Source organism: Scyliorhinus torazame, chromosome 11 (genome assembly GCF_047496885.1).
Source record: "Scyliorhinus torazame isolate Kashiwa2021f chromosome 11, sScyTor2.1, whole genome shotgun sequence".
NCBI classification, from domain to species: domain Eukaryota; kingdom Metazoa; phylum Chordata; class Chondrichthyes; order Carcharhiniformes; family Scyliorhinidae; genus Scyliorhinus; species Scyliorhinus torazame.
The window spans coordinates 135408534-135422861 of record NC_092717.1 but is presented as its reverse complement, the minus strand read 5'-3'; the positions used below and the strand labels follow the sequence as shown (position 1 = coordinate 135422861).

General features: G+C 42.1%; 1 protein-coding gene across 4 annotated transcripts in view; it reads right to left on the bottom strand.

Moving 5' to 3' along the window:
• Positions 1 to 14328, bottom strand: part of LOC140385541 (peroxidasin homolog) — a 757374-nt gene that overhangs the window by 131914 nt on the left and 611132 nt on the right. For all 4 annotated transcript variants that reach the window (XM_072467791.1, XM_072467793.1, XM_072467792.1 and 1 more), the window contains 2 exons: positions 12234 to 12391; positions 2063 to 3566 (listed from right to left, as the gene is read on the bottom strand). In XM_072467791.1, coding sequence (XP_072323892.1) covers positions 2063 to 3566; positions 12234 to 12391 — 1662 coding nt within the window. The remainder of the gene's footprint in view (positions 1 to 2062; positions 3567 to 12233; positions 12392 to 14328) is intronic.

Below are 14328 nucleotides of genomic sequence, written 5' to 3'. Positions count from 1 at the left end.
GTGTTAGATTTGGAGGTAGGTGAGCACTTTGGTGATAGTGACCACAATTCGATTACATTTACTTTAGTGATGGAAAGGGATAAGTATATACCGCAGGGCAAGAGTTATATCTGGGGGAAAGGCAATTATGATGCGATGAGGCAAGACTTAGGATACATCGGATGGAGAGGAAAACTGCAGGGGATGGGCACAATGGAAATGTGGAGCTTGTTCAAGGAATAGCTACTGCGTGTCCTTGATAAGTATGTACCTGTCAGGCAGGGAGGAAGTGGTCGAGTGAGGGAACCGTGGTTTACTAAAGCAGTCGAAACACTTGTCAAGAGGAAGAAGGAGACTTATGTAAAGATGAGACATGAAGGTTCAGTTAGGGCACTCGAGAGTTACAAGTTAGCTAGGAAGGACCTAAAGAGAGAGCTAAGAAGAGCCAGGAGGGGACATGAGAAGTCTTTGGCAGGTAGGATCAAGGATAACCCTAAAGCTTTCTATAGATATGTCAGGAATAAAAGAATGACTAGGGTAAGAGTAGGGCCAGTCAAGGACAGTAGTGGGAAGTTGTGCTTGGAGTCCGAGGAGATGGGAGAGGTGCTAAATGAATATTTTTCGTCAGTATTCACACAGGAAAAAGACAATGTTGCCGAGGAGAATACTGAGATTCAGGCTACTAGACTAGAAAGGCTTGAGGTTCATAAGGAGGAGGTGTTAGCAATTCTGGAAAGTGTGAAAATAGATAAGTCACCTGGGCCAGATGGGATTTATCCTAGGATTCTCTGGGAAGCTAGGGAGGAGATTGCTGAGCCTTTGGCCTTGATCTTTAAGTCATCTTTGTCTACAGGAATAGTGCCAGAAGACTGGAGGATAGCAAATGTTGTCCCCTTGTTCAAGAAGGGGAGTAGAGATAACCCCGGTAACTATAGACCAGTGAGCCTTACTTCCGTTGTGGGAAAAATCTTGGAAAGGTTTATAAGAGATAGGATGTATAATCATCTGGAAAGGAATAATTTGATTAGAGATAGTCAACACGGTTTTGTGAAGGGTAGGTCGTGCCTCACAAACCTTATAGAGTTCTTTGAGAAGGTGACCAAACAGGTGGATGAGGGTAAAGCAGTTGATGTGGTGTATATGGATTTCAGTAAAGCGTTTGATAAGGTTCCCCATGGTAGGCTACTGCAGAAAATACGGAGGCATGGGATTCAGGGTGATTTAGCAGTTTGGATCAGAAATTGGCTAGCTGGAAGAAGATAAAGGGTGATGGTTGATGGGAAATGTTCAGACTGGAGTCCAGTTACTAGTGGTGTACCACAAGGATCTGTTTTGGGGCCACTGCTGTTTGTCATTTTTATAAATGACCTGGAGGAGGGTGTAGAAGGATGGGTAAGTAAATTTGCAGATGACATTAAAGTCGGTGGAGTTGTGGACAGTGCGGAAGGATGTTACAAGTTACAGAGGGACATAGATAAGCTGCAGCGCTGGGCTGAGAGGTGGCAAATGGAGTTTAATGCACAAAAGTGTGAGGTGATTCATTTTGGAAGGAATAACAGGAAGACAGAGTACTGGGCTAATGGTAAGATTCTTGGCAGTGTGGATGAGCAGAGAGATCTCGGTATCCATGTACATAGATCCCTGAAAGTTGCCACCTAGGTTGAGAGGGTTGTTAAGAAGGCGTACGGAGAGTTCGCTTTTATTGGTAGAGGGATTGAGTTTAGGAGCCATGAGGTCATGTTGCAACTATACAACACTTCACTACCTCACGGTGTAATTGTAACAAAACTGCCAAGCAAAAAATTTAGATAGCAGCTTTCATGTCTGTTAGTCCATTGAACTGCAGATTTGCACATAGCTCTTAGATTAAATCTTGCCCAACACCATCTTGATACAGTCTGGAATGAGAAAAATATTCCTTCCTTCCAATGAACATTTTACTCTTACATTCCATGATACTGTGACCAATTTACTTTCACAGCTTCAAATAAAAAGCATCTTCTTACATGTTGGAACATTTCTTTCAATGAAATGGTCTTTCCCTTCCCCAGTTACTGTATGTTCACAGTAAGATGACACTCACCTTCTTAGTTTGTCTCTAACTTGTGGATTCTTGATCTCATTTTGTAAGTCCTCAAAATCTTGAACAGTACTCATATTACAAAATACTCTGTAGTCGGGATATGGAGGGATGCCATGGTCACGGCCCCTCTGGATATTCATTGCTGCCAAGTCCAAGGCTACAGCATGAGCCATGGAAAAGAGCCTCTCTGTCAGTTCCAAGTTGAGAACTTCTGAGGGGACTCGCATTTTTCCTGCAGAAGCAAAGAGGCCACGGAGTAGTGGATCAATACCCCCTTCTTGGATAAGTCTGAAGGGGGAGAAGAAAGCCTTGTGAAGGGGAAGGTGGCCTTCTGGAATCGGTTGGAAAGAACTGTTCAGTCGATGGAGAATAGGATTTATTAATGTATGACCAAACCGAAAAGCTGCTGTGGCAAAAGCATTAAAAATTGCTCCATTCATATTTGGATTGTAGCTATTATATGGTCCCATCATTTTCATTCCCACATCTCCCAGGATTTTAGGCAGCCAATGGTTATATGTGATGTGCTGCATCTGTGCTCCAACAATTTTTCGTGCTTCTTGATAAACAGTTTCCCCATCCCAGTGTGGATTCAATCTCAGTAGTTCAGTGGCAATACCATTATGTTCACGGAACCACAAGGTGTGCATGGCGGTCAGTGCAACATGTTCATTTGCCCTGTGATCTCCTGCAAGGAAGCAAGGAATTGGGCTTTCATTCTCATCCTTCAAGCATTCTATAGATTGGCCTGTGGCAAAAGGCAACATGTGTTTACCAGATCTTGGCACAACTTCACCTTCCTTCAACAAACCACGCTGATGTGTAAGGTCTCTGACTTCCTTGGTGTCACGGTCTGTACTACCATATACATTAGATGCATCAATGTAAGATGTTAGGTGATTAATCTGCTCTCTGGCATATACTGACTTCATCAGTAACGAAGTCATACCACTGCCACAAACTGGACTGGAGCGAACAAAAAACATGCATCTTGCATTTCTTACGCGAGGATCATTTTCTGGAATCATAATTGGAAAGCAAGGGGGGTCATTATTACATGCGGTGCTGCAAGACTGTCCATCAGAAAACCGTGACATACTGAGAGCTGGCACAGTTAGGTCCAAATCATGGTCCAGAAATTGGCCCCACTGCATCAGAATATGCGTAAATCTGTCATCTGGAGTTATTGTCTCTGACCCAATCATTGTTGTTGAAACAAGGCGAGGGAGTGGTAAAGGATGGTCACTGTATAAACGCTTGGATTCAGTCCCTCTAGGGAGGCTAAAACCATTTTCATAAACTGGTTTTAGAATTCTCTCAAATGCTGTGAGTGATGCCCCCCACATTGGATGCTGGAGGTTGTTACACGTACCATCGTGGCTTCGATACTTTTGGTGATAACATATATCTGAGCAGTTTGGGAACCGCCTATGCGCAGTACACCCAGAGAGATTGGCTATTAAGTCCAGATAATGTGGAGAAACAAGATCGTTGTATCGGAAGTCTGAAAGAAATAAAAGAACAAAGGTGGTTAGCAAAAACTGTTTAACCATAGAGATCAATTTCTCTCAATCATTTTGACAGTTCCTCTTACTTGATCCAGTGCCTTCCTACTATTTAAAATGGAAACCTGTGCATGCAAGAAAAGTAGATGGTGCAAATTCAGTGCATTTTTTCAAAGAAGAAAAAAATCTTGAATTGAAAGAAAGCTTAATTGAGAAACGATGGGCGCGATTTAATCCTGCCGGAATTGGGACGGGACGCAGCCTGTAGATCCTGCGAGAGACCTATGGGATTCCCAATGGTCGCTATACCCAGCAAGATCTAATGTATGATCTGGATCCCACCCATTGTGGGTGGGATCCAGACTTGCATAGTTAAGTGAGCTTAACTGCTCATTCAATTATGCTTCTGCCAGATCTAACCAGCCCCTGGGATCTACTGACCTCACCGAGGAGAGCCCAGCTGGGTGCCATTTAGCACTGGCCCAAACAGGTGATCGGAGACTCCTGGCTGGTTGGAATTGGAGCAGGCTGGCACCCTAGCACTGCTGATGCTACCCAGGCACCATGGCACTACCAGCTTTGCACCCTGGGAAACCTGGCAGTGACAGGTGGCACTGCCAGAAAGTACAGGTGGCACTGCCAGGCTGGCAGTTCCCGACGCTCGACCGGGACTCCGTTTTTTCCCCCGTTTGATGACATCCATATCTTACTCCAACTGATTCTGCTATCAAAAGCAGTTGCAAAGACTCAGAATGTCCAATACTTACAATAGCAATTACTAACATATTCTGGAAGCTGTTTGGACACAGTTCCATTCCAAATCGTTGAATATTTTCCCTTTAGCATATGCTGTCCAAGCTCGCTTTCTAACTTGTAAAAAAAATCTGGTTATAATAAGCTGCTGATGTCACCATGTCTTAGTCCAATACATGATCTGATGTAGAAAAGAACCAGAGAACACAACAGGAAGGGAAGGTGAGCATAGCAGCTCAGTACACCCATCAGCTGATGCTGGTAATTCTAACCTGGCTGAAACAGTTCATTTGAAGAAGTGGATCACTAGTCAGTGGAAATGCAAAGTATTTAAAGTGATTGAAACTAATTTTTCCTTGAGAAATTCATATGAGAAGAATATTCAAAATAAAAGTTAGAAATCCACATCTCTTAACAATATACTCACACTGCGCCAAACTGCACTGAACCAAACCACAAAACAATGTTAATCCCCTCTTTTCAAATCTATTTGTTAACCAAAGTGCATGATGGAACTCACGAGATATGATTTTGGCACTAACTCAATAATGACAAGGCTATCCAATTCAGCGATGTAGATCATTTCCCCAAAATCATTTCAGTTTATCTGTTTCTGGTAAAACAATAGCATAATTGTGTTTGTAATAACTAATAATTTATTAGCCATCTGCTAATGCATATCCCCAGAGTTTTCTCAGATGTTTCTGAGAAGGAAAGTATTCAGAAATGTAATGGTTACACAGTGTTGAGGAAACCCAAACTGTAAGATCTAATTGCTAACTTATGAAGAACTAATTGGTATCTTTTGCTCTATTTGCTGTGTTCAGCAGAAACAAAATTGGCATTCAGTACAAAACTGATTCCCTGCTGTATGTTATTTGCTAACTTCAATAAATGGATGAGCATATAGTGCACTATTCAATCATTTTATATTTGATTTGAAGAACCTTGCTGAAAATGTAGAACAAGCTAACTTATAATTTTCTTCAAAAAAACTATTTTCTCATTGTGTCAAGCTCGGATAAATATCTGGAATAATCCAAAAACAACATTAGTGTTTCTAACAGGTTTTCATCACTGAATGCGAGAGTCACAATGTGGTGCATTTCTGAAGAACTATTCACCCACAATGATCAACAGAAAGGCACATTGCAATAAATCATTGTGTTGGTTTACATGTCATGAAAAGTCTCTTGCCAACTCATGAGGCCATTGACATATTTGTTAATTACAAGGAAAGTAAACCCTAGCAGTAATTGTTGTTCAAGTATAGAGTATTACGGTACCAGTTAGTTACTGCCATTAACTATTTCTCTCCCTAGATCATTACCTAAAAATGCAAATCAAAATTAAACTTTTAACTCACCAGAGTTATGCCAGGATGCTAGCATCAACTGTCAGCAGAGCCATAAGCCACGGCTCTGTGACATCTCATTGCTGGCTTTCATGAAATGTATTAAAGGCCTAAGCACCTGGAAAAGAAGAGCAAAGTAAATGGCTGAATATTTTAGCCTGGAAATTATGCAATAAAAATTGCATAAATTGAACGTAATTATGGTATGGGAGAAATTGGACAATTAGCTAAACTAGATCTGTCAGGATTTCAGCCCCTCGTCATTCAATACCCCTTCAGCCACCTCCCCCACTCCCACCCCCTAATACCCCAACAACCCTCCACTAAAAATGCACCTATATTTGTGGAGGGGAGGCAATAGTGCTTCTGCTGCCCGTCCTCTTGTACATTGTGGGCGCAGTTTGAGGGAATTTCTAGATGTATTCCCAGGTTACCCTGAGAATTCTGGCAAATATATTTTTGATAGGCATATTGCATTTTCCAAAATTAATCGTACTTTTGGTTATGGGCCTACAATTGGGTTTCAAGTGGAAATGATTAGCAGAAATCAATCACATAAAGATCAATTGCTGTTACGCCAGTTGCTAAGTGGAGCTGAAAGATAAATCCTGGCTCTTTGTCTTCAACCTAATTTGGTACTGGAGTGAGAAACTTGGAGTCCTCGCTGCCTTCTTGGGACAAATGCTAGCATTGTGCTGCTACATGAGTGGACATCACTCCCAATATTTAAATAGTCCTGCCCTTGGAATATGGGATGTGACAAAGGTAAGGTGACAACAGCAGGCAACAAAGCCTTCAGCCACTTATTCCCAAAAGATGTTTCAAAATAAAAGAATGATAACTTTAAAGCTGAACTTAGTTGTAAGAAGATATGAGAGAAAAGTACCCATAAGATAAATAAATTATGGGAACTTGGAGTACAAACCACAATAAACACCTTCATTGCACTTTACGACTCAGATGCAAGACTTATGAGAATCCAGCAGCAAATCAAATGCTCAGCTGGTCAGATGAGTATAAAATAAAAATGCCAGAGCCATAACGGAAGTAAAAAAAAACTTTCTTAAGTAGATCCTCATAAGAAATGTACCCAAGAATAAAGGTATAATGATTTTTAAGTGTTTTATTGGATCTCTGCTAGATTAACCTTACTGATTTGACAGGTAGTTCTCTCGTTAAATTCTTACAAATCATTTCAGACTTACACTAATCCCTTCTGCCCATTCCATTTTTAACTAAATCTTCTAAAAAAAAAGCAGAAAAATTCAGCCATTTATTTTCTCTTCATTTCCGGCGATACTTAGTTTTTCTCCTGGGAGCCAGCAATGATATATCATCAAGCAACTGCCTTCCTGGATCGGTTGGCATTTGAAAAGAGAATATAGACAAAAATGTTATTTGAATGCTGTTTTCAGGTTAAGTGATTAAATAATATCAGTGAGATAACTTTAAACCTGAAGTTTAATCACACAGGCTGCACATTGTAAAACTGTGGCACTTTCCTATTTTATTGATTGAAAAAAATTCCCCTATCTGATCTGATTTCAAAATTTGTTTTTGTTACTGTAACCAATCAACCATTGACTCACCAGACACTTTCCTTCTTGAGGAAGGGGCCTACTTTCCACTTGCCATTCTCTTCAGTCAAGTTTGGGAACTCACCCGGTTCAGCGTTGCAGGCCGATGAAACTGTGCCCGTCCATTTTGTGGCATTAAATATTGGAATTGGAATATGCTATCCTGCTGAAGTTTAATACTCCACAGCTGTGAGTTACCTAATTATGATACAAGGGACAGCATTTTCCCACATATTTTCCAGAGTGTCAGGCTGTGCCTGAAAACCTGCATGTATCAGCCAGTTTTTAGGCCAGATTTTGAGTTTCTCTGAAAAAAAAGCCAGTGAGGATATTTTATGGTGTCACTGTGGTGGGGCAGGGCCTGATTGAGCCGATGAGGCTGGTTCCACAGAGATTGGGGCACACTTTAAAACTGCGCCTGATGAGCACAGAAACAACCCCGCCCACAACCAATAGACAATAGAACATTACAGCGCAGTACAGGCCTTTCGGCCCTCGATGTTGCGCCGACCTGGGAAACCAATCTAAAGCCCATCTACACGATTCCATTATCATCCATATGTGTATCCAATGACCATTTAAATGCCCTTAAATTTGGCAAGTCCATTACTGTTGCAGGCAGGGCATTCCACGCCCCTACTACTCTCTGAGTAAAGAACCTACCTCAGACATCTGTCCTATATCTATCTCCCCTCAATTTAAAGCTATGTCCCCTCGTGCTAGCCATCACCATCCGAGGAAAAAGGCTCTCACTGTCCACCCTATCTAATCCTCTGATCATCTTGTATGCCTCTATTAAATCACCTCTTAACTTTCTTCTCTCTAACGAAAACAGCCTCAAGTCCCTCAGCCTTTCCTCATAAGATTTTCTATCTATACCAGGCAACATCCTGGTAAATCTCCTCTGCACTCTTTCCAATGCTTCCACATCCTTCCTATAATGCGGCGACCAGAATTGCACGCAATACTCCAAATGCGGCAACATCAGAGTTTTCTACAGCTGCAACATGACCTCATAGCTCCAAAACTCAATCCCTCTACCAATAAAAGCTAATACACCGTACGACTTCTTAACAACCCTCTTAACCTGGGTGGCAACTTTCAGGGATCTATGTACATGGACACCGAGATCTCTCTGCTCATCCACACTACCAAGAATCTTACCATTAGCCCAGTACTCTATATTCCTGTTACTCCTTCCAAAATGAAGCACCTCACACTTTTCTGCATTATACTCTATTTGCCACTTCTCAGCCCAGCTCTGCAGCTTATCTATGTCCCTCTGTAACCTGCAACATCCTTCCGCACTGCCCATAACTCCACCGACTTTAGTGTCATCCGCAAATTTACTCACCCATCCTTCTACGCCCTCCACCAGGTCATTTATAAAAATAACAAACAGCAATGGCCCCAAAACAGATCCTTGTGGTACACCAGTAGTAACTGAACTCCAGGTTGAACATGTCCCATCAACCACCACCCTCTGTCTTCTTACAACTAGCCAATTTCTGATCCAAACCGCTAAATCACCCTCAATCCCATGCCTCCGAATTTTCTGCAATAGCCTACCGTGGGGAACCTTATCAAACGTTTTACTGAAATCCATATACACCACATCAACTGCTTTACCCTCGTCCAACTGTTTGGTCACCTTCTCAAAGAAATCAATAAGGTTTGTGAGGCACGACCTACCCTTCACAAAACCGTGTAGACTATCCCTAATCAAATTATTCCTTTCTACATGATTATAAATCCTCTCTCTTATAATCCTTTCCAAGACTTTGCCCACAACAGAAGTAAGGCTCACTGGTCTATAGTTACCGGGGTTGTCGCTACTCCCCTTCGTGAACAAGTGGACAACATTTGCTATCCTCCAGTCTTCTGGCACTATTCCTGTAGACAATGATGACATAAAGATCAAAGCCAAAGGCTCTGTAATCTCCTCCATAGCTTCCCAGAGAATCCTAGGATAAATCCCATCCGGCCCAGGGGACTTATCTATTTTCACACTTTCCAGAATTGCTAACACCTCCTCCTTATGAACCTCAATCCTGTCTAGTCTAGTAGCCTGTATCTCAGTATTCTCCTCGACAACATTGTCTTTTTCCTGTGTGAATACCGACGAGAAATATTCATTTAGCACCTCTCCTATCTCCTCGGACTCCATGTACAACTTCCCACTACTGTCCTTGACTGGCCCTACTCTTACCCTAGTCATCTTTTATTCCTGACATACCTATAGAAAGCTTTAGGGTTTTCCTTGATCCTACCTGCCAAGGAATTCTCATGTCTCCTTCTGGCTCTTCTTCGCTCTCTCTTTAGGTCCTCCCTGGCTAACTTGTAACTCTCAAGCATCCTAACTGAACCTTCACGTCTCATCTTTACATAAGCCTCCTTCTTCCTCTTGACAAGTGATTCAACTACTTTAGTAAACCACGGTTCCGTCGCTTGACCACTTGCTCCCTGCCTGACAGGTACATACTTATCAAGGACACACAGTAGCTGTTCCTTGAACAAGCTCCACATTTCAATTGTGCCCATCCCCTGCAGTTTCCTTCCCCATCCTATGCATCCTAAGTCTTGCCTAATCGCATCTTAATTGTCTTTCCCCCAGCTATTACTCCTGCCCTGCGGTATATACCTATCCCTTTTCATCGCTAAAGTAAACATAACCGAATTGTGGTCAATATCACCAAAGTGCTGACCTACCTCCAAATCTAACACCTGGCCTGGTTCATTACCCAGTACCAAATCCAATGTGGCCTCGCATTTTGGCCTATCTACATACTATGTCACGAAACCCTCCTGCACACATTGGACAAAAATTGACCCATCTAAGGTACTCGAACTATAGCGTTTCCAGTCAATATTTGGAAAGTTAAAGTCCCCCATAACAACTACCCTGTTACTTTCGCTCCTATCCAGAATCATCTTTGCAATCCTTTCCTCTACATCTCTGGAACTTTTTGGAGGCCTATAGAAAACTCCCAACAGGGTGACCTCTCCTTTCCTGTTTCTAACCTCAGCCCATATTACCTCAGTGACGAGTCCTCATCAAAGGTCCTTTCTGCCACCGTAATACTGTCGTTGACTAACAATGCCACACCTCCTGCTCTTTTACAAGCATCGGTGCTCCCTCCCCTCCACCAAAAGCATCAGCATCGGTGGCTCCTCTCCCACCACAAGCATCAGGGCTCTCCTCCCCCCCAACAAACAGAATGCAAATCCCGCACCCAAAGGGGCTTCCTAGAGGGTCCGCCCCAGCACTTCAACGGTACAAGTTGGCACTGCTGGGTTGGCACTGCTGGGTTGACACCTCTGTGGTGGCTCTGTCCCTTGGCAGTGCTGACCTGTGGCAGGGCCAGGGGACAGTGCCAGTACATGTCCCTCTCCTCCCCCCCTCTCCCCCAGGGGCTACACCGGGGGGATCCCTTCGACTGATTAAACAGCTGTTGTAAACCTGTCACATCAGTGAGGTTTTAATATTCAGTGAGGTTGGGAGATGTTGGGGGGGGGGGGCTCGCTAATTTTCTTAAAATTTATGTAAAATGTTTAAAATGCATTCTCGCCCTTTGTGGGTGTGAACCTCATTCCATCACTGGTGAGGGGTGGGGAAAATCAGGAAACGAGATCTCGCCGGCGAAAATCTCACTTCCCGATTCTCGGGAGATTTTTCTCATGTGTCGCCATTCTCACAGACAGCCCCAAGGTTATAAATCTATTAAAAAGTAAATGAAGACTTGAAATTATATAGAGCCTTATTATGGATCAAAGCAGCTTACACAATCTACATTTTAAATGGTTTTGTATCTCAAATACAGCAGCCAATTTGTAGATAGAAAGATTCCACAAACAGCAATGAGATATATGAGCAAATAATCTGTTTTTGTCCTTTTGAATGGCAGAAGATTATTAACCGTGCGACTAAAAAAGCTCCTCTTTGAACAGTGCAGTGAGATTTTTTTTTAGTTTAATCTGATCTACTAATAATAATAATAATCTTTATTGTCACAAGTAGGCTTACATTAACACTGCAATGAAGTTACTGTGAAAGGCCCCTAGTCGGCACATTCTGTCACCTGCTCAGGTAAACAGAGGGAGAATTCAGAATGTCCAAATTACTTAACACCACGTCTTTTGGGACTTGTGGGAGGAAACCGGAGCACCTGGAGGATACCCACGCAAACACAGGGAGAATGTGCAGACTCTGCACAGACAGTGACCCAAGCTTGGCGGAGACCCTGGCACTGTGAAGCAACAGGGCTAACCACTGTGCTACCGGGCCGCCCAAATTGAGCCATGCTGACAAGTCTTGTCAATGCAAAAAAAAAAAGCCATGAAGGTAAGTGCTAAATGATTCCAAATTGAGACCAGCAATGACTGGTAGAGACTGGTTATAAAAAGAATACGCCTAACTAGGATTACAGAAAGAAACCAAAAGATGCACCTGGGATAAAGTACATATCTCAAGATTAAGTCTATCCCAGGAGAAAAAAGAATACAATCGTGAATACAGAGAACACACACACATTGTAGGACCGAGAAGACAAGGCAAGGACAGTAAATGTGGAACGCAACTTCAAATTAAATCATGATGGTAGTGTAGGCGATGCAGGTTCAAGCTAATGAACATCAAATTTAGGATGTTCTTCATAAAATAGTTGTAATATTAACTTGTATTGCTGTGAAAAATAACTTTGTGAGGTATACAGTCTGTTGCTGATTTGTTCTCATTTTTCACCTGATGTTAGGTGTCATTTTAACTATCATCAGGTGATAGTCCGACATGAGTGTTGCTGAATGCCTGGTTACCCCTTGAATTAGAGTCAAGTTTAAACTGCCATCAGGAAAATGGAACTCCATGCCACAGGTATCGCAAGACCATTATGAACAGCTTTCCTCGAGGTCAGCAGTGAGCAACATTGCTTAACTGCGGACCGCAAAATCTGGGCCTAAGTTTCTCTTTCAACCTGGGAGCATACCTATGTCATTGAAGTCCACAGTTAAACCTTGCTTGACATGGTTCTGTATCAACTGCAAGGTCCGCTCAAAGATCTCTCCTGCTCTTGCTGTCTCCACAGTAAAGGGGTCGCGTGGATAACGGAACAAAGCCAGCAGGTCATTAGGACTCAATGGGCTTCTAGAAAGAAAATGTACAAGTCAAGCAGAATTCCAAAATAATGCAGATAGAATTTTTAAATTGTCCATAATATTCAAATCATGCAACTCATTTAGAAATGTATTTATTCAAATTATAAATCGGGCATTTTGATCCAAATCAATTACAATCTAGCAGCAATATGGTAACACAATTCACTTCACAATTCAGACATCAAAGCTATAACTACAGCTCTGCTGAGTTTCTGGTCTCTTAAATTTGTGATTTTTCTCAGGTGGGATGTGCACACTTTTCTATATTTCCTTTGTATTTTTTGAAACTATAGTTTGATAATTCATAGTGTGCCATTAATTTGGTACTAAAATGAGGAACCCGATTTTAACCCGCCATTAAAATCTCAAAAATTGACTTGTCAGCCCATTGAAATAGGCATTTGCCGAATAAATACAAAAAAATCGGGGTCCCATGATGTAATTTTTCTTCAATTAAGGTAGGTAATATGGAGTAATGGTGTACAAATTAAGTTCAGGTACAGATCGACCATAATCTGATTAAATAGTAGAATTGAATCAAGTGGCTCAATGGCCAGCTGTCAACCAAGCAATGGGTTATCTGGGGCTCAGGTATTTAAGTATCCTAATTGATGTATGGGCTCTCAGCCACAAATGCATGAGGTTTGGTTTAGAGCCCACAAATCCATTAACTTATTGAAATCCCTGAACCCCAGGGAAAACATTGCTTGATTGACAGCTCTGACTCTCTAATCTATGCTGTTAATTGTACAATGTTTATTTACATAAGACAAAGAAGTTTCAAGTGCTTGCTGTTTCTGCTGTTGATATGTTAAATGAGCATTCACATTTTTATTGGCTTGTAGTAAAATGGATTTTTTTTTTTTTTACAGAAAGCTAAAAGTTATTAATGAATGATGTTTTGAAAAAAAAACTTTGTAAGTGTCATAGCCTGGCATTAGGGCCATAAGGGGTGGGTGGGGGACATAGATTGGCATGGCGTTATGAGTAGGATCATTTAAACTTACTCTTCAATAGAACCCCTCGTTTAGATATAGTTCATGGGACTCCTGTTGTGTCGAGAACCATGAGTCTTTGAAAAGCCAGCCTAACTCCATGAAAATTGCAGAGGACTAGGACATGCCTATCTTCAGAATGGAGATGGCCAGGTCAGGAGTGTAGGGTGCAGACTGATGATCCAACCCAATCCACACCCTTAAAGGAACTCCCATAAATTGGAACACCTGGAAATGAGCTCAGGTATACCAGAATTGGGACATGTTACCATTTTTAAATAACTCCCAAGTCATCTTGACTCAGCGAAAATCCAACCCTTGGTGTCAGAAACTACTGAAAGAATGGATAAAGAATTGAAAAGGGAACTTAACTGAAGGCATTAATTCACAGAGATGTCCCTGCTTGTAGATCATTTATATAGATTGTGAACAGTTGAGGTCCGAGGACTGACCCCTGCGGCACCCCACTAGTTACAGTTTGCCAGCCACAGGAGGACCCATTTATCCCAACCCTCTGTGTAATGACCTCCAATTGGCATTATTGGTTGGCCAATTGGAGTATGAGCTCCCTCAATGATAGCTCATTGAGGGGGCCCATATAAGCACCTGTGTAGGCTTTGTGAACCAGTCTTAAGTTGACTGGAATGCTAGCAGCACTGTTTGGAGCTGCTCTTGGATATAGTTATTGCAAATAAATACTGGTATAGTGACGGTACCCCCTGCCTCCTGTGGATTATTACAGTGGTGACGAGGTAAACAAAGAACCTTGCGGAGACCAGCTGCCGCACTCGGAGGGTAAGCCTTGCTATTTCAAAAATGTTGTTGCTTGGGAAGTTAGATGCATTCGACCCGACTATTGAGGACTGGACCCAGTATGTGGAGAGAATGTGTTACTTCTTCCAGGCCAATGAGATAATGAATGACGAAAGGA